Below are 27,694 nucleotides of genomic sequence, written 5' to 3' on the forward strand. Positions count from 1 at the left end.
CGCAGGGGGAGCCGAAAGAGGGAAGAGCCAAGGTGGAGCAGAGGGAGGGAGGAGCCAAGGTGGAGCCCGACTGGTCGACGGGCCGAGGTGGAGTGACAGGATCCCCTTGCAAGGCAGAGCTGGAGACCGGAAGAAGGGGAAGTCAAGGGACTGAAGGGAACCAGCGGAAGCAGGGCCGAAGGACTGGCTGTCCTGGGTAGAGGAGGGAGGGAGGCTAGGTGTTATCATCGGAGACACAGGAGACTTGGAGCTGGACGGAACCAAAGAAGATGCAGGAGACTTGGAGCTGGGCGAGACCAGGATAGATTGGAGACTCAGGGAAATATCCTCTATATATATATAGAGAGAGAGTCTTGTGGAGGTATTCGTACCCCTTAATTTTTTTATAACCTTTTATGTTGCAGCCTTATGTTAAACTGCTTTAAAAAAAAATGTGGGGAAAAAAGTAATCTACATTCCATACACCATAATGACAAAGCAAAAGCAAAAAGAAAAAGTGACGTTATAAATTTATAAAAAATAGTCCGGACATACTTTATAACCACTACACGACTTTCAGAGTGATACATAATTCATTAACCCACAGGCACACTTCCACACACACACCCACACACACTTGAAGAAACCTTCCGCTCAGCAAACTGCTACTTCAGAGAGTGCTGAATAATACTGTTAAAGGGAAAGCCTGTAACTCTCCCTTACACAATTCATGAGGAACGTGAAACATGAAATCTCTAATATAACCAGTTATATAAAGTCTACAGCACAAATTAACACTATTACAATTACAAAAACCACACACAACACATTACCGATGATGCAGCTGCTGGTGGTGTGATTGCCAGCGATTCTCTGCGGCTGAGTGTGTCTTCTTCCTCCGCTGGCTCTGCTGCCTCCAGCTCCGGTTTACACACATATCCACAGTTCCTGTGCAACACACGCCGCAGTCCCTCAAACAGGATCACACTCGCAGTGCAACCCATCGCACACGGTCCCAGAAACATACACACACTTCTGTGAGCAGATCAGATGTGGCTGATTCTGCTAAAAGACACAAGTCCGTCTGCTAAAGTCTTGCTAAAAGACACAGGTCCGAAGCCCAGCCAGAACTAACCCAGCTCTCAGATATCCAGCCCCAACACAAACCTCTCTGTCCTGAGACACATCACTCCATCATCCGCTTTGAACCAGGATAAGAGCAGAAGGGATGGGAGCAAGCTTCCTCCTCAAGGATGACAGCAGACTGACTTCATCCATTCAAATGAATGAGATTCTAAGTTGCCAGCTTCCTAAAAGTGTGTTTTAGCTAAAACCGCCTTGGGGGATGTTACGATGACACGTTCCTCAGGAGGAAAGTGCTCCATTGAATCTAGGACATGAGGGAGAGGAATGCTGAGGATTGACGGAAGAGAATGAGGGAGTGAGTGATGAGCTGCTTCTGGAATCAGTGCTGGGCGTCGACTTTTCGTCTCTGCCTGGAGATGCTGATCTATTTCTCTCTCTCTTTCTCTCTGTATCTCACTCTCTGTGCTTCCTCTACAGCCCCCCCCCCCCTTTCTCCTTTAACATTGCTCTCTGTGATTTCTGACCCATATCTCGGAACACAGCTTCATTCATGCGCTAACGCTAACACACACGCAAACATGAGCGCATGTTACAGAGGTGTGTTTGAACATAAGAGCATCCTAATGTAGAGTATGCGAGGAAATAATTCGTACAACTACTTAGCACTAGAAATTGAGAAATATTTTAAGATAGATATCAATATATCAATTATTTTAATGTTTTAAGTGTCTGGGAATTGACATAGAAACATTTTTATTCTATACATTTTTATCATATTATATTAAATTATTAATTATTCTTTTTCAATTATTTAATTGTTTTTTATCTTACTAATTATTTTATTTCTGTTTTTGCACACACTAATCAAATAAATAATCACAAAATAAAAACATGCTTTAAATATAACAATTACTAAAATAAGTAATTTTATTTAAAAAATAATTTTTTTAATTAAAATTGTAACACTTTTTTCCATTGAACACACTGTGCTGTAATGTAGAGCTGCAAAAACTAATCGATAGTAATCGATTATGAAAATGATCAAGATCAACAACGAATTTGATTATAAATTAAAAGCATCTGTGCAGAGAACAGATTGATTCGAATATCCATAAAAAATTACAAATATTTGTCAAACTGATTATTAGTCTATCGACAACACATAAAGGTCGTAACTAAAGATTTCAATAGATGAAAGTGCAGAAAAGCCCCTCTATGTGTTAATATTTCATTGGGAGCTGACACAGTCACCTACTTTTTAGAGTAAATGACTCAGACATATCAGGGATGACATGCTCAAAGACCTGAAAAATTGGGGTGACGTGTGTGACCACATATGAGCATATCTGACATCATAGCCAGTACATAATGTGTGTCAAGTGTATGTATCCATAACTGTAAGCAAAAAGTATTTCTATCTGACAACAACATGGCTTTGAATATTAATAAATTCTACATCTTGTGTGTTGTGTAAATGTTAAGTGCTCTTCTGTGTTAAGACTGACTTAACCCTGCTCCGGATCAGTAGACATTAGTTTGGCATTACATTTAGAGCAGATTTATCAAAGCCTACAGCTCACGCTTCAGTGCTGCTGCAGTGACATGATCATCACTGATTGGTGCTGGTCAAGGGCCTCCACCAATCAGATGTCTATTTTTTTTTCGCTTTTGTGTAACAATTTGGCATGTACTCCAACGCTACATCTAGAATTCAACCTTTAGTCACAGAAACGCCCCTTGATTATCATTGTTATCATATGTACTCCTCCCAGTTGTAAGTTGGTTTGAGTTATGTATTTGGACAATTAAGCATTGGGGGGGGGGGGGGGGGGGGGACGGGGGTTAAACCGAGTGTTATCTTTAAACTGATGCTAGAGATTTTCTCAGACTATAAGAATTGTTTTGTCACGTAACTTTAAGTGCTTCATGTGGTATCATGAACATTAACTGATTTAATTAAAGTAAAATTGATTATTTCACAGGTTATTTCACAGGTTAGGTAAAATGCCTTAAGCTAAGAACTACACATTTTTACAAGATTCCAAGGCCATTTTTATTGGATATATGAAGTCCACAAAATAATAAAATAAAATAAAATAAAATAAAATAAAATAAAATAAAATAAAATAAAATAAAATAAAATAAAATAAAATAAAATAAAATAAAATAAAATAAAATAAAATAAAATAAAATAAAATAAAATACACTTTTTGGGGCCGTTGTAGCTTTGCCCCACTCATTATAAGCCTATAGACTCTCCAAGTCTTTCTGTATGAAACATCAAACACAATCTACTACTTTTGAGAACATAAAGATGGATCTCTGACTTCTTGCAATGTGGGGTTAACATTCTTTACAAGGGCCTCTTTTGACCAAAGAGAATGATGAGCCTAATGAACAGAAAGAAAGGGATATTTTCAGTACAGACACATCACTGCAGTGACTGCACAGCTTCAAACGCTCTATCCTGCTCACACACACACACACACACACACACATTCATGACAGCATAAAGAGAAGATCAAAAGCATGCACACTTTGATAACTTTTTGTCTTTCATTCTCTCACACATAAAAACTCCTCAAGAGGAGATTCATTAAAATATTAATTAAGAGAGTGTGTTTAATTAAAATAAAACCAATACCCTACACCTCCTTTTCTTTAGGGCATATATAGGGACACATACAAAAAAAGAATTAAGTTGGTTAAAAAAAAAAATGCTGTATAACAATCTTGCTTCCATTTCCCAGCAAATGCATGTGAAAAGAAATTCCAGAGTATGGTCCTTGCTAAAGTAACTCATCATTTTACTTTTACTCATACTTAGGTCAGAAACGCACTTTATGCATGTGTGCGAATGCAGACGTGAGCGCTTTGTCATTGGTTGTACTTGCATTCGGTTATTAGCTTTTAGCGATGCAAGATCGACTTACTTTTCACTCATTGCATTTCAAAATGTGTCGGCACGTATTTCATAATCAAAAGTAAGTGTCACTGGCCAAGCGCTTGTGTGCAGACTTGTGTTAAGTGTATTTCTGGCCTAAAATGGACAGTCCACCCAAAAATGAACCATCATTTACTCACTCTCATGCTATCCCAGATGTAAGAAAAAAAATGTGTGTTCAGAGAATGGATGCCCAAATGATCCTATAAAAAGCACACACATCATGACAGTAATCCATACAACTCCAGTGGATGAATCAATGTCTTCTGACGCAAAGCAATAGGTGTGTGTAAAATAAAATACTAATATTTTAAACTTGTTTAATTATAAACCAGCCAACTGTTGTTCATGAGAGGGTCGAATTCACGTTGTGAAGCATGTCGTAAGGATGTTGTGAAGTGTGACACAAGAAGTGACGCGAAAAGTCATTTGCATCTGGGATGGCATGAGAGTGAATAAATGATGAGAGAATTTTCAATGTTGTGTGTGTACTATCCTTTTAAAGTTAGATTTGAATAGACCCTAAGTATTAAACATAGCTGATGTTTATACATATATTCAAAAAGTGGACAAAGAAGACATATTATAGACATACGTAGGCGGGCTTGTCTGATTGGGCCAGTATGCAACCACCCAGAGCACCCTAGCAACCCTCTAGCAATGGCCTGACAACCAACCACAACACCCTATCCTTGTTGCAACAAGTTGTGCATGGAAAAAAAAATCTAGTTTAACATTCATAAGCATGATATAATTACCAGACACACAAACTATAATTTAAAAACTGGCAAAAATAAGTCTCGTGAGATATGACAGAAACTAAATAAAAGCAAGTTTGCTAGCTTTAGTTTTAAACACATTTTTACGTGATGTTTTCAAACTCCATTAATTAAAGTGTGAGCTGTTCTGCTTTCATGTGAGTCCAGTCAGCTCATATGAAAGTCTATTTCTAACATTTGTTACTTGGAGCCTGAAGTTTATTTGCTTCATTTTTGCTCCTTGAGGGCACGTTTTGTGCATATTGTTTTGGTCTGCGTCTGGATTTCATTTCTGAGCTGGACCTGGTCATAGGGTTACTGACGTCAGAGGCCTGATGGTCTAGGTGATTCATTGCAAAACTATGATGTAATGTGTGGTTGCCATAGAGATAATGTTGCAATACTCAGCACTGGACAATATTATGAGGCTGAAAACCCATTCTTGTTACCACACACACACACACACACACACACACACGACAAAGCTCACAACAACACTAAAACAAATCCATACAATAGTAAGCATATGGAAATAATTGTTGCTGGGGAAAAAATGAGAAAATTCGCTTACAACTTGAGTAATTAAACAGCAGGTGTTTCATAGGAGAGAAAATGAAAGACACAGGAAAGGGTGTAGAGAGAGAAAGAGAGGAAAGAGAACAGATTGTTAAAAGTGCATTAATGATTAGAAAGCTGAGAAACGTCAGCACACTGTTAGCTCAGATCAATACTTTTCAGACAGTCGATAGTCAGAAAACTTCCTATGTGCCATATTTAGGCTCTTCTGCCATCTACAGGCACAAAAAAATGCTTTCATAAAAAAATATGCTGCTTTTGAATTGATTTAGCCTACCAGCTAATACCAACAGATCAAATGCATATATCTCTCAGTAAGTAAATCTCATAATAATACTCATCGGTGTAATCTGATTTTGAGTACGATTTTTTGGGACATACTTGATTTTGAGACGATGAAACTAGAAATGCTAAAATGCAAGATTTTTCAGTAAAAAAAAAAAAGACATTATTGCAGCTAGATATTGGAGTTGCAACAGTTACAAGGCCCAATCAGCTTTTTGCAAGAGCTTGTGTAAAATGTTCATGCACATTAACTAGATAAATCTAAAAATATAATTTTAGCATGATTTTAGCAACAGAGCTAATATGATAAATGATACTTTTGTTTTACGTAACGGAATATTGACAAATTCTTGCAATTCCCTTCGGTGACGCTAGTGGCATACACTTGTTACACAGACAGCTGGGCTTTTATTCAACATCATGGTTCACATACAGCGAGGTTACATCAGGACAAAGAGACTTTCTCACACGGCTGGAGTTTGGCTTAAGTTTGGCGGCCACAGACACTGGCAATGCTCACACACATCGCTAACACAGATCCAGCACAGCGCTAATCAGAACACAAGACAGTGTTATCATTGTTCCTCATGTGGAAATGGAGCATGCAAAGACGAGGCCCTCTCTGAACCTATACTGTGCAGAATGAGGACTGGACCGGAGAAAGAATGAATCTGACTTCTAATGGCCAGAAATAGCACACAAATGCTATTAGTCACTGTGTGATGAAAACCAAATTATTCAATGGGTGATTGAAAAATAAACATATTTAAGACTGACAATTCTTACTTCATTATAATGCATAAATAAATAAATAGCAAATAAAGTCTCTTGCAATAGGAAGTATTTGGCACTAAAAACCCTTTTGGCACTTTTGTTCCCTTTGAGACACACTTTCTAAAGCATTCCTCTGCTCATAAACCATTACTTATTACATAATAAACCTTAAACATCACCAAAATATGTTTTACACACAAAGATCTGTGTATTGCCACAAAATCTAAAAATGATGGTTTAAAAAACACAACATAAAATCCTCATCAATCAGTGTGAGACCGGTATTGATGCGGCAGGAGTTTGATTTTCCATTCAAATTGAAGCCATACATATACAAAAGCTTAAGGCATTACTTCATGGAGCTATGCATTATGGATGGAAAAACTACACTCAGATTCTGTTCTCTCACGTATGCAAATACAAACGCATGCATTAGAGTAACAAAAGGAAAATGGAAATGCTTGTTCTGTATGTAAAATGACTCATATGGTATTAAAATTTAATGGATGTTTCAAAAACAGACAGTTCCCAGGCACTGATATAGTTATTTACAAAAACAGATCTTTTTCCCATTCAAAAAACAATAAACTACGGTCTGTTTTAGTCAGTGAATTACATGACCCTGTGTGAACTGCATATTAATCTTGCATTTGAGATTATTCTTATAATGTAACAGCAGATGTAATGATATATCATTAATGTGTTAGACGAGAAGCTGAAATTGTGATTAATTCTGTCAACGGCTCTAAAAGCTCTAAAGCCATCAGTCATACACAATAATTTCTCAGAACTAATGTAATGATGTGACAATTCTCTTGTACAAGGAGACCTTTAATATAAAAAAGTGGAAATCAATACTACTGGGGAGAGACTTCAAGTTAGAAATACTTAAACCTCACCAGGAATAGCACATATTGACATGGTATGTACTTAATTCAGTAACTTTTACACTGATGAAGTGCATTCTTAGTATATTAGTATAAACACATTCCAGGACCTACTACATCCACCAGGTTGGCATTGCCAATGTATTTTTTGACTAAATACATTTTAGATGAATGAAAAGATAAAGATACATAAATATATAGAGAGAGATGACGTGAGAGCCAGAATCAGTCAGTCAGAGCCCAGTTTGACCCACTAGCTGGTTTACCTAATCTTACAACGCGGACACTGTACAAATATAGGACGGCAGTTCGAGAGATAATCTACTCTTTAATCATGGGAAATCCTTTTCACAACAGGCAAGCACTGACACAGAGATGATCCATTAGAGGAGGAGGGCTTTAAGGCCTTCTCTCCTCTGCAAACATACAACCATTATCAGTCAAAATTATCCTTGTGTACAATACACACTGTATGAAATTGAAATCATTGTCAAGTTGCAATACTTCGCGATTCAATCAAATGCTGTTCAAACACACATTTAAGAAGAATAAGCACATTACAATTTAAAACACTGTTCTCAACCTATAATTATATTTCCAAGTGAAACGGTATATTCAATAAAAAGACATGTATATGGAACTTGATTTCCTTCATTGTGAAAAGTGGATGTTACAAATGGAGCCAGGATGGAGGGGAGGGTTGAAAAAGCAAGAGGGATTTATGACATCAGCCAAAGAAAAAGAGAAAAAGATTATAAAGACAAATTCTTTTTTTAAATTTGGAATACTGAGCACCAATGATTCATGCACAGTGGAATGAGGATATGCACAAAGAAAGTAAACCAGCTCAATTTCTGTTCACTTTAACACTGGAAATAGTTATTAATGGGCTAATGCTAGATCTTTTACTAGTCTTGCAGTGTGCATCAAGGGAAATGACTGTTAGTACTTATAGAGTATTAAAACCAGGGCTGATTTAATGACTATACTGGCAAAGAACAAGCAGTTCTCAATGATGCCAGCTGACACTGCACTTCTAAACAGGAAAATAATTGTGTGTATAACAGAGTGAAGCTGGTAAATCATTGACAGAACTGCAGTTCTGACCTTTGAGATCACTTGCAGGGCTGGATTTATGCGTAGGCATTCTAGGCACGTGCCTATGTTGGTGGCGATTAAGATGAGGAGAAATAATATTTTATTAATATTATTATTATTTTACTCTAATGCTAAAATTACTTAATAAAATGTTAAATATTATCAATGTCAGGCAGAAACCTCATATCTCCATATTTGGTCTTTTTTTTTCATAAATCATCACTAATTGGTCACCCTGTACGTCTATCTGTGGGTTTTGCAAATATTTAACCAATGAAAAGCGTTAAAAAGAGCTTGTGACTAAATCTCGTAGCTCCATTCGGTGAACCCTCATACCTCACCCAGCTCTATTGTGAAAGAAGTGGTGCATCTCTACTTAAAGGGGTCATCGGATGCCCATTTTCCACAAGTTGGTATGACTCTTTAGGGTGTTCATGTAAAGTTTTTGTAATATACTTTGGTTAAAATTCCTCAATGGTTGTGTAAAACAACACCCTTTTTACCTTCTCAAAACAGCTCTGTTCACAGTGACCCGTTTCGGTGCATGTCTCTTTAATAGACGGTGGGCCGAGGCCCCGTATCTGCTTTACTTTTCGAAATGAATGATCCCCATGGAGGGAGAACCTGAATTTGTAAAGTTGGGACGGTTGTTTTATCCTCAACGATATGAAAAGTGTTGCCACTCCCATTTGTTGCACATTTTCCCCCGAAATCATAATGCACGACCGTAAATATGCAGGCAAACGCGGTTGCCTACTATATCAGTCGAGCCAATAGCGTGGCAAGATACTGACATAGGATTATTATTAACCAATCAGATGTAGCTTATTTAGAACAGTTGTTACGCGGATGATTCAGCTGTCAGACACGAACAGCATCTGCGGCGGCAGCACAGTGACAATCGCCAAGGACATTGTTTTTGTGATTGTAAGTATTCATTTAATTAGAATATGATATCTATGACAAATGTTTGTTTTGTACACTGTGTTGTTCAAACGTATGTAAGCGTCTCGTTAGTGTCGTTTTAAGTAGGGTAGTTTCAGCTGGCTAACTGACATAGTAGCTAGCATGTCTAACGTTAGGTCACAGCTCTGAACCAAAACTACAACATTACTAGTAGATTAATGCATCCTTCATTTTAATTCCAAAATCTAAACCAAGCTAATCTCCTGCATACGATCTCTTGCGATCGTATGCATGAGATTAGCTTGGTTTAGATTTTGGAATTAAAATGGATGTAAGCGTCTCGTTAGTGTCTTTTTAAGTAGGGTAGTTTCAGCTGGCTAACTAGCAGTAGCTAGCATCATGCGATTACATATTTGATTTGGTGTAAAGTTTTAAGTACTTAATTCTAACGGTAACACTTCGTCCAACTCACATAGGCTACAGCTCCACTGTATGTCCCCGGATAATTACAATGTTTGTTTCTGTTCTCTCATTTTTTTGTGTGGTCAGGTACCGGGTATAATCTCGATAGCAGGTGAAGTGATACCGTGCTTCACTAGCCACCAAGTCCCTGCCGTGGATATGGAGAAGGAGAGACTCATCCCTTCTCCCTTCAGCGGCGAGAAGCAATTTCCCGGCATGGAGTGTTTCACACTGTGTTAGTTTTTCTTTTACCCTTTTCCTGGTGTGTTTCTGAACCTTGTACTTCTCATGTTTGCAAATAATGCATTGTACTGGAAGGAGGTGTGGGGCTTGCTTGGATGTGTAGAGATCACGGGCATTAGACCTCAGAGCCCGTGTTTTTACTGGAGTTGCCTCACCATCCTCTGCCTCTACCACTAAAAAAAGTGTAAAACAATAGATTGAGGTTCTGCACCCTTCCCCACATCACTGAATTAAGAAATGGTTTGAAACTTTAGGCAGGGGAAAACTCATCCTTCATATATTGGTTTCACCTGTTCCCTTAACAGGTTAATAATGGTTAATAAACCAGTTTCACAGCGTTCAGGTGTCTGGCCTTGTTGATGTTAATAATGCCATAATTGGAAGGGTACATTTTTGCAGGATGTTTTTATTATATACAGTGTATTAACAGTAATATATTTATATTATTTGTACTATTATACTGTTACTGCTATTACACTGCACATAACTGTATGTGTTTGATCGTACTGGAAATCCATATCTATTACACTCTTATAAGGCTACTGCTAATACATTGCACATTTATATTTAATTAATATTACTGTAAAACATACTACTTTCTTAAATGTATACTACTGTACCGAATGTCTTATACTGCGCCACCTATCTATACAATATAATACTGCACTGTAATATACTGCGCCACCTGTCTATACAATATAATACTGCACTGTATGTCTTTTACTGCACCTCCTGTCTGTACAATATAATACCAACCTTCATTTGCAGTTTCTTCAATTAATACTGCCTTCTCTCTTCCCCTTTTGTGCTCGTTCTATCTTTGTGATATTTGTGAAATGGCTGTAGCACTCCCTGTGGTAGCCAATGTTAGCTGGTTTGACTAACTGGTTTGTAGGTTCCTGGCTTTGTAATTTGTATGCCTGTACTGCCTCTTCTGCTATAATACTTTCTCTGCATTCAAGGTCTTTCCACAGAAACACAGATTTAATAAATTTCTCCCAACTTATGTCTGTGAAGGGAATGGTGGGTCTATTTCCCTCACATATATGCATGCAGCACTTAATGTTTTTGCGATTTCATCCATAGTAAAAATGTGCGGGAAAAAGAGAAATGTGCGTTTTTATCATAGACATAATCAATACATAGACGCCCAATTGCCCGCTGGAGCGTACGTCAACGGTGCGGCCATATTGCGGAGGGCAACTTGTACCCCACCTGGAACAGCCTTACCTCGGCTATAGTGCTTCTGACGTTTGCCGCTGGCTCTGATGTCTAGTGGTTAAACATGATATATAATTCGACTTGTGTATATCTAACAGGTAATCTTTGGTCTCATTAATCTATAATTTGTTCCTTGGCAAATCGTTTTGGCTGAGGGCAAAGTAAAGTTTCATAACTTTATATTTAGGCTATTTTAACGTTGTATCCTGCTGTAGATGTCTATGGTTTTCATGATGTTGTGTTTCCAAGCAATACCATGGATTAAATGTGTGAAATCAGAACGGTATATTTATTAAAGATTACAACGAAATGACAGGACATCGTATGACAAAAGATGGTTACATAAAATAAAAACAGTGACAATGCATAACGTTACCTCTACATTCACATTTTGTGTCAAACTGAATACGTAGCATAAGTGGGCAAAATTAGTTAACAAGTTCAATCTTTCCTGGGCTAAAATCACTTCTCGAAAAGATGTGCACAGAGCATAGACTGTAGGTCAGACAGCAACTTCATATCAGCGCGCCCGTGTGTTGACAAACGCGTCACCAACACCGACACTTTCCCACGCACGCTATTGGATGAAGGCAACAAATACGTCACGCATGTCGGACCCAACACGTAGCCGCCTGCTCTATTCGCCGGGAAAATAACCTGGACAAAGTTACCGATATTATAGTAATGTGCAAAGTATGTGAGTGGCAACAATTTTTATTTGCTTTGTTGAAAAGTGTAGTGGTTATATATAAAAAACTGGGTTATCCATCCCCAGAGATCGTCTGAAAACACGAAATCCCTCCTCGGCCCACCGTCTATAAATGATAATGAGCAACTGCTCACCCCACCCCCCTCTTCCATGGGGGGTGTCGAATGGCTGAGGGCAGAAATATGCTAATACGGGAAAGTCTGTCAGTGGTCGTGGGCGGAGCATGAGTAGCAAGGGTTAGTGATGGCGCAGTGGATAAGACACATGCCTTTAGTGTGAGAGACCTGGGTTCGAATCCACTGCGAGACACCAATGTGTCCCTGAGCAAGACACTTAACCCCTAGTTGCTCCAGAGGCGTGCGGCCTCTGATATAGCAATTGTAAGTCGCTTTGGATAAAAGTGTCAGCTAAATGAATAAATGCAAGTGCAAATGCAATTATGACATCATAGTGCTCAGAAAATCCAAACAGCTTGATTATTGAGAGTGTTTAGACTTTTTGAGGATTAAAAAAAAGGAGTGAATGGATTTGGTTGTGGTTGTGTCCACACACTGCAAAGACACATTTATATGTAAACACCATATAAAAGTGAATTTTGCATCCGATTATCCCTTTAAGGTAAAGGTCAATAAAGAACTGATTGTTTGAATAAGTACAGTGTTTTCTTTACTCAAGAAACATTATATATATATAAAGGCTAATCAATGTTTTATGTATTTGAGGAGCGGAGAAGAGTGTCTTAGTTTAGCATTTGTCGTTGTTTTAAATGGCCTGTTTGTAGCACTTTATCTTTTTATAACATAAGATTTTGGCCAAATGACAGAAAAAACTGAGCGCCCACATAGCTACAGTATTTTTTTGCCTGTGATGTGTCACAATATGAGGTAAATCCAGCCCTGCTCACTTGTATACACTTATATACTTAAGTACCAAACTTAAATACAGGCAAGGTTTAGCTATGAACCTTTCCAACAACTTCTTTGCAAACAAAAAGCCATAAAGAAATAAAGATTTGCACAACCAAATACACACAAATTACAGCTGATTAATTTTTACGTATAAAGCAAATCAACCAACCAAAAGAGGCAATGTTTACCAGACACTTGATACCAGTGCCGTGCAGAATACAGGAGATCGAATTGCCCCGTTACTGTCAGTCCGGATGCACAGATGATTCCTGAATGATGCATTCCTGCAGCTCAAACAGTTTAGAGCATCGTGCTTGCGACGTCAAGGTCATGGGTTTGATTCCCATGGAAGGCATGAACTGAAACAATGTATCCTGAATGCAAGGTGCTTTGGATTAAACTGTGTGCCAAATGCATAAAAGCTTAATTATCACCCAGAGATATATTAATAGTTGGATATATATTTCCATACATTAAGTATATACTCACGTAAGCAATATATACTATATAGCAAATCTCAGCAGAGTGATTGTTTATAATGTCACAAAATATAAGCTATTATCGCACAGCTCTGTATATAAAGTTGTATATGTATTATATTCAAATTTATCCTCATGCATAAACTACATATATACATAGTACTATCTAAAGTGATATCTACTATATAGCAACTCTCAACTGCCTGATTTTTTTATTTTGCCATTAAATGTTACTATATTATCTTTATATAAAATTGGATGTATAAGTATGTCCAACATTATCAGCATACATAGAATGTACTCAAGTAGGGCGATAACTCAACTGCTTGATTACTTGTAACGCTGCAAAATGTAAACTTCTGTATATTATAGTATATGTAAAGTATATTATTTTATATAGTTTATTTGATTTATTAGAAACTGTATTGAGAAAATCACTGGGACCAATGACAAAAGAAGGCACTCTATGGTATAACAAACTCATTGGGCCTGGCGGTGAGTGGGGGGAAGGTACTTTAAAAAACTTTCTCCTCCTGGACATCCTGTGAAATTACAACCTTGTATGACCAAAATACAGATACTATATTCATATATGGGTTTATTCTTAATCTGCTTATATGACTATAAATGTATATATGCAAAAAACAACATTGCAGTTTCAGGGATTCTCCACTCAGAAATGAAAATTCTCTGTGCTGACAGTTGGCCGGAAGCAATGATTTATACATTTAAAATATAAGTATTTTTCTCACACACAGCTATCATTTCACTTCAGAAGATATTGATTCAGCAACTGGGGTCATATGGATTACCATCGTGTTTGTTTTGCGTGGCTTTTGAAGCGCAACTTTGAGAGACTCATCAAATTGCATTAAATAGACTCACAGAGGATTCTGCTTCTAAAAATCTCTGTTCGTGTTCCACAGACGGAATTCATATACATCTGGGACTGCATAAGAAAATAATGACAGAATTTTTATTTTTGGGTCTCTTTAACAGCTTATGAGGCAACTAAAGATACAACGTGTTTGGTAAATATCCTCAGGAAGTCCAAAGCGAGGAAAAGAAAAACAGCTCTCACCACAAATGACAGCTCAACTGACCACTTGTCCATGCAAACCAGAGACGGAGCTGTTCTCATCAGACAGACTGCTTCAAAGCTCACAGGGTATCAGATGAAATCTCCTTTTCAGAAGCCTGGTTTCTCACTTAGGCCTGAGTCAACTGGGTCTACGTAACAAAGACTTCTGTTCTCTCAAAGGGCAGAGTGAGAGGAGAACACATTACAGTATGAAAACCTCAATATCACCTCACAATAAAATACACAGCTAACTGGGCTGCCTTTATCACTAAAAAGGGTGACATGGGTTAAAGTGGTGGGTCATAATAATAGTTCTCTCTGAATGTTTTGTTTGAAAGATTGAACAGATTGTGTGTGAAGAGAAGTTCATGCTGGATTTCCTCTACCATATAAACACATACAACAAACTTCATAGAGTAGAAAGCATTGATGGAAGCATTTGATGCCATGACCCTACAGATGAGTATTATGTAATGTCAGCTGCAGGAGCATGTATGTCATGCCTGGGTCACTGCTAGTGATCCCTACTGTGGCATGAAATTTAAATGAGCTGGTATCCTTGAATATATGAACATTTGAAACAACCTATGGCTATAAAAATGTAATTCAAAATTAACCATCATGTTAATCAAAAACCTGATCATAACTCAAAGCCTGACCACAGTGAAACACACCCAGAATGTTGGCAGAAACAATCATACGTGGATTCCAATTCCAACTACTCATATCATCCAAGATATTATGCAAATTAATCAGATCTAATTAAGGTTGGGACAGGATGTCATCCTGCAGGTGGAAGCGACAGCCAGATTTTTAATTATTTGGAACATAAAAAACAAGAGATTTTTGTCAGTGCATCTTTGTACTTTAAAGCTGCAGTCCGTATCTTTTCCTTTTTGTCGCCATCTCTCTGTTCGAAATCTGTAACTGCAGTGATTCGCGGAATTGTCATCTTTATGTGGGTTGTAAATCGGCATGAAACAGCGCGGATGAACACAGTGTTTTCAGGCGAGTGCTGCTGTCAGTCACCGCGCTGTGTGGATACTGTCATTCAGAATCACAGATTCACTTTTTGAAAGTTTGACCAACATAAGAATTTTCATAAGAAAATGTTTTCTGAACAAGTAAGTAACATCCATTTTTGTTCTGACCAACTAAGGGGGAAAAAGCATTCGACATGATAAGCTTCGTTAGATTTAATCACCGCGATTTACAGCAACCGTGCAAATTATAGCCTACTTTGTTCTCAAATTGTTCATGTTAACAACATCAGCATTGCGTGACTAATGTTAAATGTAATGTGTTTTATGGTTAGCAGCTACCTGTGTAGTTCAGAATTCATATTCTCCATAATAGCAAAACGAGAAAGGCACAACAAAGGAAACTTCATAACTGTGTGAATTAAGAAAACGTACTGTTACACGATTGAACTATTGAAATGTCTTACTTGTTCAGCAGAAAAAAGCCGTCTCTTCTTCCGTTTTGAACCCCTTCAAAACACGGAGTTCATGCACTTTTCAAAAGCCCCGCCGATGTTTAAATCCTTGTGTTCGCATGAGACGGTTTCTTTCTCTTTCTCTAGCCACCTTAAATCCGAAGTACGAAGTCTTTTGGGTTTTATAACTGCTGAATCTCCAGTTGACACTGATGATTGTTGTCTGGATCTTTCTGGATGCCATAAGTTTAATTATGTAAAGTGCTGCGAGAAAAGCCTACACATCTAAACATCTCGTCACGCCCAGTATAGCCGGCTAGCCGAAACTCCTTCTTTATGTGTACGGGTGTGACGTCATGACGCAAAGACATGCTCGAATTTCCCGCGGAAACCCACCAGTACCACTGGAATTAAAATCATTATTACAAGCTAACCGTTTTGAATCCAGTTATGGCAAGCAGATAGTTTTGACCACTGGCAGAATACGTTTTTTTAATATAATTATTTTGGATTATTTTTAACTTAAAAAAGTTACGGACTGGAGCTTTAAATATCAATCTGTATGTTTAAAAATATCTATCTATTTTGTGAATGCATGTTATTGTTCTCATTGTGAACAACTTATCCATTTATGTTTAATTTTTTTAATAAAAAAATTACATATTTTGACAGACCTCTCTCTGTTGACGTATGCCAGACTTATTTTAGACCGCATAAACCTCGTCCCTTTCTTACAATTGACTGCAAGCTCACATTTAGTTCTGCCTCCATCCAATCAACATTTTTTTCTTGTTCAATAATCGTTTCACTTGGATATATGTCACAATATGGAAGAAAAGATTTGTCTCTACTTCTGTTACTGTTACTTAAAATAATAGTTTTATGCTATTAAGAGAAATATTGGCATCCAAATCAGAGTCTGGCTAAAAAATAATCAAATCAATAATCGAACTCATGGTGTGAAGTCTGGGTCCCACTCACAAACCAAGAGTTTACTAAATGGGACAAACACCCAACAGAGACTCTTATGAGTACAGCGCAAAACCCCAAATAATGCCTGCAGAGCAGAGTAGACCCTCCATCACAAAGCCCTGAACTACCCAGAGCTGACGCCAGAAAGAAACGCCCTCGGCCAATTGGTCTTAGAGCTGACTACACAAACCAAACATGTCTGACTGAGAAAAAGAACTTAGCCAGACCAAACCAAATAATTAAAAAACAAAAAGAAAAATACCTAAAACATTGGACAGATGCAACAGCACAACAAAGTAAATTGGAATGCTATTTGGCCCTAAACAGAGAATAAGATTTGGCAGGACACCTGAGTACAGTGACTGACCCTAAGCTTAGAAAAGTGAGCATGTACAGACTCAGTGAACAGTCTCACCATTTCTTTCTAATTGAATCTTGAATCTTGAGGGAGAGAGAGAGAGAGAGAGCAAAGAGTAAATGAGTGAGAGAAGTTCCTAAAAATGGAGAATTCTATCTTTCAGTAGTAGTTCCATTCCCTCACTTTCAATGTGGACGTCAGACAAATTTCCACAATAAAAAAAAACAGGCTTGATAGATTTTCCAGTGGTGTGGTGACTGTGGATCTATGAGTCTCACTAAAAGGGAAAGGTCTTCACCATTTCACCAAAGCACAGCAATATAAGACACTGAGACATCACGACTTCATGTGAAGAAGGGAAAATCATTAGATGAAGTGTCTGGAAGAGACATTTTCTAGAGCTTTCTTCTTCAGTTGTTAATGATGTAATTGGTGGCAGTTGTAAAATTATGGGTACATTGCCATGGAAACAAGCCTCGAGCTCTATGACAATAACTATGTGGCTTTACAGCCGACGCGATATGAGTTTGTCAGCCTTTAAAACAAAAGGCTACTTTGCAAGTTCAGGAAACTAAGTAGGCTATTATTAGTCCATACAAAAACTGTGTTGTTGTCCTTTTAAGAGTATGGTGTACCGAGACTATTTAACACAGGTCTACTAATGCAGTCAAGCTAAAAAAGCATCAATATCGCTGCGGACCAATTAAGCTTGACCTGCTGTTTACAGCAGTGGTATAATGCAATGAGAAGGAGGCAGATGAGCTGTTCTATGACGTTTGCTGTAGCCTGGTTCCGCTGTGAATTAAGTTAGGAGTGCAGCTCAGCAGAAGCGAAAGGGACATTGAAAACCCTGCTTGTGGTTTGCATTGAGTATCTAAGATGTCAAGCAGCATAGTTTTTACATATTTAAAGAAATTGGAATAAACTGAAAATTCCATGATTAAACCGCAAAAAGAAACTGTTCCTACTTATATCGGAGAACGGGAAGTGATCATAATACTGAAGCTAAGTGTCTTTTCCATCTTTCCATGCACAAAAAAATTATGAAATGAAGTGGATATTGCCCATTTTCTGTTATAGTAATTGCTTTGCTTCCTAATGGATTTAACAAGCAAACCAGTTTTTTGTATAAAGAACAAAAATGGTGTGAAATTAAAGGAAAAGCACACTTACTGTACAATTCTGTAATAATTTATTCACAAAAACAACACAAAAAAGAGTTCTTGGTTACACTTTATTTTTATGATCCCCTTTAAATATTCTTTTGACTATAAGTACCATTGCACCTACATGTCAACTAATGTTCATTACATGTCAACTAACTCTCATTATAGTGTTAGTAGAGTATTAGTAGACTTGTAGGGTTATGGATAGGGTTAGTAGAATAAGTTGACAATCAATTTCTGTAGGGTGACCATCAAAATAAAGAGTTAGCAGATATTAAGCAGACAGTCTACTGATACTCTAAAACTTTAGAGTTAGTTGAAATGTAGATGCAACGTTTCTTACAGACAAAATATAGTGTCTAAAGGGGACCATCAAAATACAGTGTTACCGGGTTCTTTTTCAGGACTTTAAAGCTGCTTTTTCCATACAATGAAAGCAAATGGGAACTGGGTTGTCAAAAAAAGTGCCATAAAAATAGTCTAGATGAACCTGAAACCCATTAAATAGTTTTGTGTGAGGAACAGGTCATGTGCAGGGGTTCATACCGGAAAAAAACTTTTCAGATATTAAAATTTCTAGGACAACCAGTGACTAAAGATGTCATCAAACCTCCCATCACTCAGCATTCTATGACTTTCAGCTCAGCATTCATACCATCCCGGCAATGTGTAGATCACATGATCGCTGGATTCTCAGTGTCCTTTAACAAGCCCACAGGACAAAGAGCGTTTAAAAATAGAACAGACACCCAAGCTGCTCTCATCCATAATAAATGGTAGTGGATATCCAGTCAGCAGGCCTCACCTGCTCCCTACACACACTCACACAAAGCAATCACACAGAGTACTAATGAGGCCAGTGAACTACATTTTACACACATTTAGAGTTACGCAAACAGAAATTATTTCAAACTTCTTACACACTGTTATAGACAACATAATATATTAAAGCACAGTACAGATTCTAAAAAGAATACAAAATATGATACAGTGCTTTTGGTGACAGTTGCATTACAATTTACTCCCCATGTTCATTGTTGATTATTCAGACTAATAGTAACTTGATCTGTAATAGCGCGAGTTCAATCTAACGTATGCTGTCCACAGTCCATCTGGGAGGGTAACAGACACCCCAGGCAGGGCCTTTGATATGTGTTACAGAACACAGATGCACACATGCACAAACATCATGAAAGAAACAGACACAGACAGCTGTGTGATTGCCACTGTGAATGAACTGCACTAGCTTACTTACGCGTGTGTTGGGGAAGATGTAGGTCATTAATTGAAATGTAACACTCATATTGATCCAAATGCACATTCATGCCTCTGGCCGCCTATCTTCAATCTGATCTCACGACAGCCACAGTTAAAGAAAATCAGGAGAGATCAGTCACATAACCTATCACCAGCCAGTGTAAACCAAGTTTAAACAGATCGTCACACAATCTTTCACACAGTGATCAGTCACACAATCTATCGTGTGATCAGAAGTGTTAGGCTTTTTACAACATACAGTTTAAGTGCATACAAGAGCTTGTAAGAGCTCATTAATCTATGACGCCTTGAATTAATCTGTACATAGTGTTTGTATGAGGGTTAGTGACATATAAACAATAAAAGAAAAGGAAAAATCATATATTTATGGATAAAAGATTTTCAAATATTAATAAGCAGTAAAGCAGTTTTATTAAACTATTTTTTTTCCTGAGAAATAATAATAAATGATTAATCCAAACTACACTATCATTAAAATGTTTGGGGTCAGTTAGATGATTTTTTTTTAGCAATTATACTTTTATTCAGCAAGGATGCATTAAACTGATCAACAGTGATGGTAAAGACAGTTACAAAAAATTACTATTTCAAATAAATACTGTTCAGGATCAGGATCAAAGAATCCTGAAAAGAAACCTGTATCACAGTTTCACAAAAAATATTAAGCAGCAACTGTTTTAAACATTCATAATCATGAGAAATATTTCTTGAACACCAAAATTATCATATTAGAATGATTTCTGATGGATCATGTCACTGTCACGATGTGGTTTTGTGTCCTGTCATGTTTAGTGGTTCCCTGTCTTGTCATTAGTTTTCCCAGGTGTTTCTTGTTATACACGCCCCTTGTTATCCTGTCTGCTCGTTTGTCTCTGATTATTTAAGCCCTGTGTTTCTGCCCTGTCTTGGTCAGTTATTGTTTGCATTTACGTACGACGACTGTCTTGTGTCTTGTCTGTTCCGAGTATACCCAAGTCTGTATTATTAAAGTCTACTGCTGCATTTAGATCCGACTACCGCTTTTGCTTCCACGCAATTCGTGACAGTCACACTGAAGGACTGGAGTAATTCAACATTGCCATCATAGGAATACATTTAATTACATTTAAAAATCTATATTAAAATATTAAACAGTTATTTAAAATGTAAGTAATATTTCACAATATTACTGTTTTTACTGTACAGAAACGTTTTTAAAAACGTTACCGACCCCAAACTTTTGAACTACTCAAGGTTTCTTCATTGTGTTATTTTGCCAAAATGTTAGCTAAAGCTCTAAAAGCATTCCGTGTTAGCTGGGGAGAGACACCGGAAAGAGAAAAATAGGAAAAATATGCCATTAATTATGTTCTTTTGATTGAGAGCTGAAGTATGTGAAAATTAATATAGGAGGCATTGACCCCAAAGTTCCATTAGTGACCACGACATTCCTGTTTACCAGCCATTACTACAAACACACTTAACTGAGTAACTGTGTGTGTGTCATACAGTTAAACCATCTGTTTTTTTCCTCTTTCGACATGGATGATAATCAAAGATGTCATTAAAATGTACAGCACTAAGTCACAAAGCCAAACTTAATTGATGTCAAAAGGGCAAATCCAAAGTCTAATCCTTGAACCGTGAAAAACCATGGTAACACAAGCTGGACAGAAAACCCCCTGGTCTGATTCAAAACCTTGTGGGTCGACCCACAAATCTAGGGAACTGTCACTGTGCCTTCCAGTAGCAGGACATGGCTACACAGAGAATTTATTTACTGCGGAAGTGGACGTAACAGCATTTTAATGTAGTGACTTCCGATTTAGCTCTGTGAATTGGAGTTCACCAAATGAAGAGAGAGTTCCTCTGGTGTTCCCATTGAGTTTTATGCCCTGCTAATGGCCATACTGGTGACAGATTAGTAACAACTTTCATGTTTACTCTTATATATGGGATTGAACCTGCAATCTTTGTATTACCTTCACAATTTCTTATCAAATTACGCTAGCCTGGGAAAACCCAGATAACTTCCGGCAAATTTAGATTTGCTCTTAAAGTACCGTAAGTCTGGCAAAGAGCTCATTCAAGCCCATTTCCAATCCGTCGAAATCGAGGCACCAATCAGAAACGTTGGGGCGGGCTTTACACGATGACGACAGCGCTGGGATTTTGAAGCAGATTTTGTAGCCTGCATTACAAAGATGGATGCCGCCGTCGAACATCACTCGTTCGAATTAGCTATCGCGTCTGTTTTAAGCGATTTGAACGTTTCCTTTTTGTTAAAAATCGAGCAAAGAACAACACTCTGAGATGTTTCTCCACCGCTCTGCATACGTCATCTCCTTCATCTGATTGGTTTTAGGTCTATCCGCGACGTCCGTTGGTGACGCCCCTCTGGAAATGATTTGTCTATGACGCTTTGCCAGACCATAACTCAGTTACAACTGAGAATGGTCTGGTTTTAACCAGGCTAGCATAACACAACATTTGAGTGTGTGAAAGTGAAGAGGCCAAGTACAACCACTAAAACTAAAAACAATTCAGCATCACTTCAAACCAATAGTTCATCATCAAAAAATGAAAATTATGTCATTATTTCATGTCATCCTCATGTCGTTCCAAACCTGTATTTTACTTATTTATACTGTGGAACATGTGCAAAGATATCCTGACCAATTCAGGATGCTATCTTACAATGAAAGTGAATAGAAACTGAGCTGTCAAGGTCTAAAATTGACAAAAACTACTATAAAAGTATCAAAAATGTAGTCCATCTAACTTATTAACTAGTCTTCGAAAGTCCGTTCGGACCCCAAAGACTATGAGTGTGAGTTTTTTTTAACATACCTTCAGAACAACCGAATCAAGCCCAGTTTTTTTGTGTGTGTGTGTGTGTTCAGATAGATAATGTAATAAAAGTCACAAAATCTCATCCAATTGAGATGAAGAAGGGAACAATGATGAGGAAACATCAAATGGCCATCAAAGACCATATGACGATTAAAGCCTTTCTTCGCCCTAGAAGGGGTTATGTGCCTAAGGTGCCGACCAATGTGGCATGCTCTATAGTTTTACAGGCCTTCTGTCCACCACCCTTTCGGACGTTGGACCAGGAAAGATCAAACTTGATATGTCCGGTCAGAGTTCTAAATTGTTACATCCAAAGAGCTGCCCAGTGGCGTGAAACTGACCAGCTGTTGGTATGCTTCGGTTCACCCAGGCGTTCCCCAGAGTCTTATACAAAGGATAAGCAAGTGGATAGTTGAGGCAATTTCTTTGGCTTATGAGGCGCGTGGCCTTTCCTCACCTCTGGCCAGTAGAGCACACTCAACTAGGAGTATGGTGGCCTCCAAGACCTTGTTATCAAGGGTGTCACTTCAAGAAGTGTGTGATGTGGTAGTGGGTCCTCTCCGCACACATTTGTGTATGGTAACAGAGACATTATTTTTTTTCACTGAATAAAAGTATTCATTTATTTAATAAAAAAACAACACATTAATGACCCCAAACCTTTGATTGGTCCTGTATGTTAAAATGTAATACTTTTGAAGCTTTTCCATCCGCCGTTTTATTTTATGGAAAGAAGAAACAGCAACATTCACCAAAACTCCATGGAAGAAAGTAAGAAAAATGAGTTTAGGATAATATGAGAGCAAATGATTAAACAATTTTGAGAATTTTTGGGTGAGAGCATGAAATTCCTTGATCTTTAAATGGTGTTCCTGGCACAAAATACTGTTTTGCACAAAATGAAACTTCAGTTCTCCACTTTCATGTGTATTCAAGTGTTACTTTGGTAAGGCAACATCTGAATTATGGTGGAATCAGACAGCTCTTAAGGATCTTAGCTGTGCTTATTAGTTCCAGATGGAACTTTCCTTTTTTGCATAACAGGTAAAGAATGAAGATACAGTCTGAGACTCCTTCTGTTCGGAAAGATGAAGTAATGCAGGTGATATTTCAAATGTTAAGCAAGACTGCTAGAATCATTTCAGCTCTGCCCAGCTGAACGCTTCCACAAGCTTCATTTTCCCCCAGTTCAATACAATCACAATTAACTGACAAGACACTGGTGCAAAACTATTCATTTCAAAGAGGTAGCCATGGCTGAAAAAGATGAATGATGGAGCAATGATGGAGACTTGGCAGGTGGCAGGTACCCAATCTAAGTTTACCTATAATATCTCTTTTGAGCAGTTTTACATGCATTGGCATTTATCTGATGCCCTGTTTTTACCTTTCGGTTAGAAACTCCCAACTTAGCACGTTAATAGTCCTGTCCTATATTTCATATTTAGGTCATTATTAAAAAAATGACAGTCGCTGAAATAGAAAGTCACTAAGACCATAAAAGTGGGACTTAGTTGGATCCAACGCAAACTTTAAGGATGCACATACTCACCACCAGTACAGAAGTGCGCACCACCTCGGAGACACTCTGCCGTAACTCAGCCGCGGTGCCGGGCTTACTCAGACCGCGCGTGAACTTTCGTGTCTCGGGCTGAGCCGAAGAGGCCATCGCACCTTGCGTGTATTTGAAAAATAAACTCTATGAATACATGTCTATGGACAAAAATTCACGCAGTCCTGCGAGGAAGTCCTCGGTTGAGACCTGTCCTTCACAAAAAGAGGCAGCGAGGCATTCCAAGTCCTTACAGTAAACAACACCATAGAGTGAGATTGGTCATCTATCCTCTTCCAAACTCCATAATTCTGTGTTTGTTTTCGCAGCGTCTGATGGAAGCTGAGAGGTAGAGTGCGTTCCCGTTGTGCTGTTACACTTAGTGAGTGACGGACGGTTCCCCGGAGTCCCGTCCCGCGTCGCTCCGTGCCAGTTTCGAACTGCCCGTGCGTGCTGAAAATCCCGCGCGAGCAGCAACGCCTCCCCTCAGCAGAAACTCAGTGGAGCCAAGGAGGTAAATTGCTTCCAATAACAGGACATGTCATGTTGGACTGACGACGTGTGCTTGATTATTTATTCGATTGAAACGGCATAAACATATTGCGTCATTTAAAACATTTCGAAATGGGCTCAAGTTTGGTTAAATAGCAGAACAACAGGGAAATATTGGGCATTGGGCAACACGTTCTGCATGTATACAATAAAATCTAAAGGTATTTTCAATGCATGTTAATAAACCGTATGCTAATTGTTTATAATACGTTATTATTTAGCTGTTTAAAATAAACAAACATTATCAAAAACGAACATGCATTATAGTCTTAATTGTCATTATAGTAAAGATAGCCTATGTGTCCAAAAGGGAAGTTGCAGTTGTTTATGAAAAGCACTATCAGACATTTATGAATACCTTTATAGGCTTCCTAAAATGTGTACTAAGTTTTGCAAATATATAAATCCCTATAATCTGTTGTTTCTATATTATACTTTAGTGTAACGGTAGCAAATCAATAAATCCTTTAATAAAAATGCATGATTTCTTAAGGGTCAAGGTTAGAATAACATGTTTTAGTGCGTCGACTAGTGGTGATAGTCTTATATTGCAACTCCAAATGTTCACATCAATTGATAGCAGTTACATCATGTGTTTTCATGACACTGTAAATAAACTGAGACTATGCAAATGCAAAGCATAATTTAATTTAAATCTGCAGATAACAATACACTTTTACAGTCTGCACCTTCTTATACAAATCACAATTTTCAAAATGTTTCAGCAAGGGGTAATAAAATGATTGATCACGACACTACGACTACAACGATTGTGTTAACAGGTGAATAACATCATACAAACACTCATCCACGCATACATGCACATGTGCATAAACACACCAGGGTCGCAGCTGAAAGTATCTTGTGCTCTTTAAGATGCATTTAAGACATGCAACAGTCAGTTAAGGTGAGGATAATATGGGACTCTGTTTATACGATTATAATGACAGCGTCCAGTCAATTATCACTGACATGCGAGAGCATTTTGGTAACACAAGAATGTTTGATTTCAGACCAGAGCTGCTTGCTTCATGTCTTTGTGCATAGCATAAAATGCTGCTCTTGTGTGCTGTGCTTTGAAAAAAAGACTAGTTTTTTTTTAAACTTGTCTCCTTGTTTATCAAATGACTAGAACAGGTAAGTGCATATGAAGATGCACATCCCCACAAGAATAGATACAAACATGCAACACAAAAACCTTTCACACGATCAAAGACGAGTCACAAAGACACAGGAACAAACACCCAGAGAACTTATCTTGTGCGCTCATGCACACTCACTCACACATAGAAAAATAAGTAAATGACAAGTACCGGTAGGTCCAAAGCATCATTAGACATTTTAACGGGATCCAGAACAGTCAGTTTACCAGACCCAGTGCAGCTTTGTCTTTCGTCTCTGAGTAAAGCTTATCCAAAAAAGCGAGAGGTGTGATGCCTGCGGCTGTTCATATCAGATGTTGCCATGGTCTCTCTGTACAGTCACATCATTTCTAAACATTGTCTTGTTGCAGTCTTGAGTGTGTGATGCTGAGAGATACATAGTGCCACCACAGTGAAATGTGTTGAATTGCTTTTTTTATAGTGTGTTGACTCAGAAGGGAATAGTTTTTGCACGCACAACAGCGCTTACAAGTATCAGATGCCATGACCACAGTCACACTGGAACATATCGTCTGATAAATCTCAAAGCTGCAGGAAACCGGGCATGGTAAAGTAGTAGAGAATGTAAACATTTTTCAGGTCTGCATGGGCAAAAATTAAAGCTTTGTCACCATTCATGCAAAATTCTTAAAATGAATGTTAATGAGTAGCCCTATAATCTTAAAAAAGGGTTCCCACAGATTCTAGCTATTGGATTTATAACTCTTTTTTAATATTTGTAATAGTTTTGTAGAGGTTACACTCACAAAGAGAGAGATGAACATAATTTATATTGACTATATAATTTTCTATTACTCTTAAGATTTTGTTTCCTTTTCTTCCAGGTCTAGTATTTAGAAAATTCCCTGATATTTCCAGGTTTTACTTGACCTTGGGAGTGTGACGATTAAGTACACATTTACACTGGTTAAATATTAGGGACCATTTTGAATGGTCAAAATAATTATGATTTATAACTTGTAGCAAAAAAGTGCAACTAAAAATTGACTTAACGCAAAAACATACAAACATTAAACTAAAAGATGGCTGCATAGCTCTTTTCAATGTAAAGCCACTAAGACTCTTACTGTGCTTACAATTGGGTTTAAATTTAAGACATGTATATGGTCCAGTCCACATCTGTCTCCACAGCCTTCAGACTGTTTAGAGCTGTAGAGTTGAATGTTTATACGATTTTAGCCTGTTTTCAAGATCAAACTGAGGTCAAAGTTCAAAAGTCACAGTCACTGGGATCTGAGAAGCGAGATCCTCCTCGACTACCTAAATACACAGCCGAGGCTGATTTAGGTCTGCTGGTACCAGCCTGATTCTGGTTCTGCCCGGGCCCTCCATGACATTTGTTGTTGTTGACTTCAGCATCCATTGTATCCGTGGTGATAACCCAGCTGGCAGGACGCCACTTCTTCAGAGCGTAAGGTGTCTTCACCCGCTTCTTGATTTTATCTCCTGATCCCTCTGTCACGTCACCGGCAGACTTGCCTCCTGTGGGCGAACCAAGAAATTAAAACATTGTTTAGGGGTCAATTGTGTAGATGTGCATGATAACGTGTCATTTTAAACGTGTCATTTTTAGTAACAGCAACTTATTAGCTTTGGCTAGTGAACTAAACATTTGCACATTTATAATAAAAATAAATGTATGTAAACATCACGCCACTGCGCATGTGATGTATAATAGCCCAATCAACAGGAAGCCAGCCAGCCAGCCCACCCAACCTCATATAAATGAACAATTATTATAAATATTATTATTACATGTAATTTAAGATTTTATTAGCATATAGTAATTTGCAATCATTAAATTATTGTCATTTAACTGTATTTTTTGGCTTTTGGCTTGCTTAGTTGGGGACATTTCATTTAATATTAAACAATATTATTGATCTACCTGCATTGACACCACTATATGAGAACTGAACCGAGCTGGACGATGACATCACGGTTTTCAGCAGAGCGGCTATATATATAAATGAACTAAATTAATAACTTT

At 37.9% G+C, this 27,694-nt stretch overlaps 2 protein-coding genes across 4 annotated transcripts in view; both read right to left on the reverse strand.

Moving 5' to 3' along the window:
• dock9b (dedicator of cytokinesis 9b) overlaps positions 1-24,490 on the reverse strand; it is a 93,696-nt gene extending 69,206 nt beyond the window's left edge. The window contains exon 1 of one of the 2 annotated variants that reach the window (XM_056266816.1): positions 23,990-24,490. In XM_056266816.1, coding sequence (XP_056122791.1) covers positions 23,990-24,106 — 117 coding nt within the window. In that variant the 5' untranslated portion in view covers positions 24,107-24,490. Of the gene's footprint in view, positions 1-812; positions 1,022-23,989 lie in introns of those variants that run through there. The other variant, XM_056266814.1, reaches the window with a different exon arrangement.
• A 679-nt stretch (positions 24,491-25,169) lies between these two features.
• Positions 25,170-27,694, reverse strand: part of bmpr2a (bone morphogenetic protein receptor, type II a (serine/threonine kinase)) — a 28,816-nt gene continuing 26,291 nt past the window's right edge. For both annotated transcript variants that reach the window (XM_056266790.1, XM_056266791.1), the window contains exon 13: positions 25,170-27,186. In XM_056266790.1, coding sequence (XP_056122765.1) covers positions 26,915-27,186 — 272 coding nt within the window. In that variant the 3' untranslated portion in view covers positions 25,170-26,914. The remainder of the gene's footprint in view (positions 27,187-27,694) is intronic.

This window comes from Rhinichthys klamathensis, unplaced genomic scaffold (assembly GCF_029890125.1).
Source record: "Rhinichthys klamathensis goyatoka isolate OS25496 unplaced genomic scaffold, OSU_Roscu_1.1 h1tg000254l_1, whole genome shotgun sequence".
In the NCBI taxonomy this organism is placed as follows: domain Eukaryota; kingdom Metazoa; phylum Chordata; class Actinopteri; order Cypriniformes; family Leuciscidae; genus Rhinichthys; species Rhinichthys klamathensis.